Source organism: Gavialis gangeticus, unplaced genomic scaffold (genome assembly GCF_001723915.1).
Source record: "Gavialis gangeticus isolate Ggan-Ray unplaced genomic scaffold, GavGan_comp1, whole genome shotgun sequence".
Lineage (NCBI taxonomy): Eukaryota > Metazoa > Chordata > Crocodylia > Gavialidae > Gavialis > Gavialis gangeticus.
This window is the reverse complement of record NW_017728992.1, coordinates 159760521-159762999: the sequence shown is the minus strand read 5'-3', so window position 1 is coordinate 159762999 and position 2479 is coordinate 159760521. Positions and strand designations below refer to the sequence as shown.

At 43.1% G+C, this 2479-nt stretch overlaps 1 protein-coding gene across 3 annotated transcripts in view; it reads left to right on the top strand.

The window, feature by feature from the left end:
- Window positions 1-2479, top strand: part of STK3 (serine/threonine kinase 3) — a 439103-nt gene that overhangs the window by 54913 nt on the left and 381711 nt on the right. For all 3 annotated transcript variants that reach the window (XR_002099553.1, XM_019527988.1, XM_019527987.1), the window contains exon 5: window positions 283-447. Coding sequence is in view for 2 of the 3 variants with exons in the window: in XM_019527988.1 (XP_019383533.1) it covers window positions 283-447 (165 nt within the window). In the remaining variant the exon portion in view is untranslated. The remainder of the gene's footprint in view (window positions 1-282; window positions 448-2479) is intronic.

Sequence of the window (2479 nt, the reverse complement as noted above, 5' to 3'; positions counted from 1 at the left end):
TGGAACCGAACCCGCAATATCTCCGAGGTATGCCTGTACGTGCAAAGATCCAGCTGCCTGGATCTGATTGCATGGATAGGGTCATAAATTACGAACTTTCTTGGATGTGGTCCTGTCTCGTTTCTGTAAAATAGCTACTAAAACTTTTGTCTGTTTATATAAATGGTTATTATGAAGCAGTTTACAGAATTGGAATTATGGTCTTCTAGGCTGTAACATCATTTAATTTTGTACGGGAGAAGAAAAGCACTTTATTTTGTATGTTTTATTTTGTTTCCATAGTTAACAGAAGATGAAATTGCAACCATTCTTAAGTCTACACTTAAAGGACTTGAATATTTACACTTCATGAGGAAAATACACCGAGATATAAAAGCAGGAAACATCCTCCTTAATACTGAGGGGCATGCAAAATTAGCTGATTTTGGAGTGGCTGGCCAGTTAACTGTAAGTACATGAAAAGATCAAAATGGTTTTAGATTGTGACCCTTAATCAAGTTTTTAAAAAAGATTTCTTACTTTTTAGTTGTCATTTCATCCTTTAAGGCTAGGAGTGACAGTAATGGGAGAGCTAGTGGTTGTCTTTTTATGATGATTATGTTGTAGCCCTGAATTCCAATTAATGATTATATAACTGTCTTAAGTATCGCTGTATCATGTTTTCCTGGTTAAGGGATTTGAGGTTTTTAACCATGAATTATCTATGCAAATTGACTTGGTTAGGAGTTGAAGACATTACCATCTGATTACTTTTTTGTTGACCGTTTGATCTGAGGATACTGCCTCAGTTCAGTTTCTGATGCATAAAAGATTCAAGTAATAGAAGTTTTAATTGTGACACTAAGGGCCCTGCCAGACATTTAGGTAAAGGTGTGATACACAAAGTTGTACCTCCTGCTATGCCACGTGCATGATAGGAGGTGTGATTGTGGGATTCAACATCGGATCCAATCAAGCTTTATTGCTGGTGCATGGAGAGCCAGGGTCATGATTCTGGGCTCCCCCTGGGTTGGCAAATGAGGAAGGTCCCATGGCTAGGAACCTGCAGCTGTTGGGACTTGCAGCTACCAGGGTGCCCCATGTACTCCCATGGCTGGGAGCCCTGTCACCTGATGGAACTCCCAGCTATGGGAGCAGATGGGGCATCCCCACACAGTTGCAAGCCCCATCAGCCGCAGGCTCCAAGTCATGGGAGCTCATGAGGTGTCCTGTTAGCTGGTGGGGCTTCCAGCCACAGGAGAGCACATGGCCACACATTCAGTAAATGGTGTGATAGGAATGAGCCACAAAGTTATTGCATACTTTTTGTGGAATAGCTTTATGGATTATTCCTCTGTTTATCATGCCATTAATTGATTGTACGTTTGGCAGAGTTGCAACTCTAAGACGTGAACAACTGGCTAATCATGTCTTAAGGGTAATGTGTGGCAGGGGCCTAATTATCACATTTGTAATTTCTGGAAGTTGGAATTTCTAGAAAGGACAACACTTGAGTGGCTGTGAATACTGAGCTAGAGATATTTGGTCCCATACATGTAAGAGAAGAAGTGGTGAGAGACAAACCAGTTAGGAAAAAAGATGCCTTTTTTCAATCAGATTTGCTTAGTGGAGCTAATTTTATAAATGTTGGGGTTTTCTGTTTGTTGTGTTAAATTCATCCAAAGGCATTGGAGATGCAGTTTAATACCTTTAGTACATTTTGATTCCTTTACGGTACACAAACTAGTTTACTGCAAAGTAAACTGTGGTGAACTTTTAGTGCATCAGCTACTCTTCGAACACTCCCCACTGAGAGATGGCATAAGGTATTCTAAATTTACTGTGGGGTAAGAGTGTACACATGGGCAGTTAATGTGGAATAGCTGATGCACTAATGGGATGGATGCAGGCATGTTTGAAACCATTTCAAAAGGTGAGCTGCTGCTCAGGAGCATGCAGCAGCTGTTGCGTTTGAACAGTTGTGTGGACAAGCTAGGAGCAATTCAAATGTAACAAAATTACTCCAGCTTCACCACTTGTTCATCCAGAGTTAAAGTTGGAGCTGTTTTGTTACGTTTCTATCAGCTTGTCCATACATAATTGTTATAATGTAGCAAGTAGGCCTGTGCAAAGCGACTAGCATTCGTTTCGGATTCAGATTCAGTCGATTCAGGGGACAGTGATTCAGTTCGGTGACTCGAATCCCTGTCCTGAATCGATTCGGCCAAATTTCATTTGGAGAGTCGACTGCATCTCCGAATTGGCCCCATCCCCCACCCACTGTCCCAGCCCCATCAATGGCTGCCCTGCCCAGCCCCAACTCTCCTGGTCCCAGTGCCTGGCTCTTTAAAAAAACAAAACAAAACAATAAAAAGGACCCATTCACTGGCTGCTGCCAGACAGGGGGGTGATCCCCACTGCTCCATGCTGTGTGGAAGGAGCTGGGGCCGGGTGGGGCAGCCATGGGGGGGCTGGGAGAGTGGGTAGGGTTTGGAGGGGG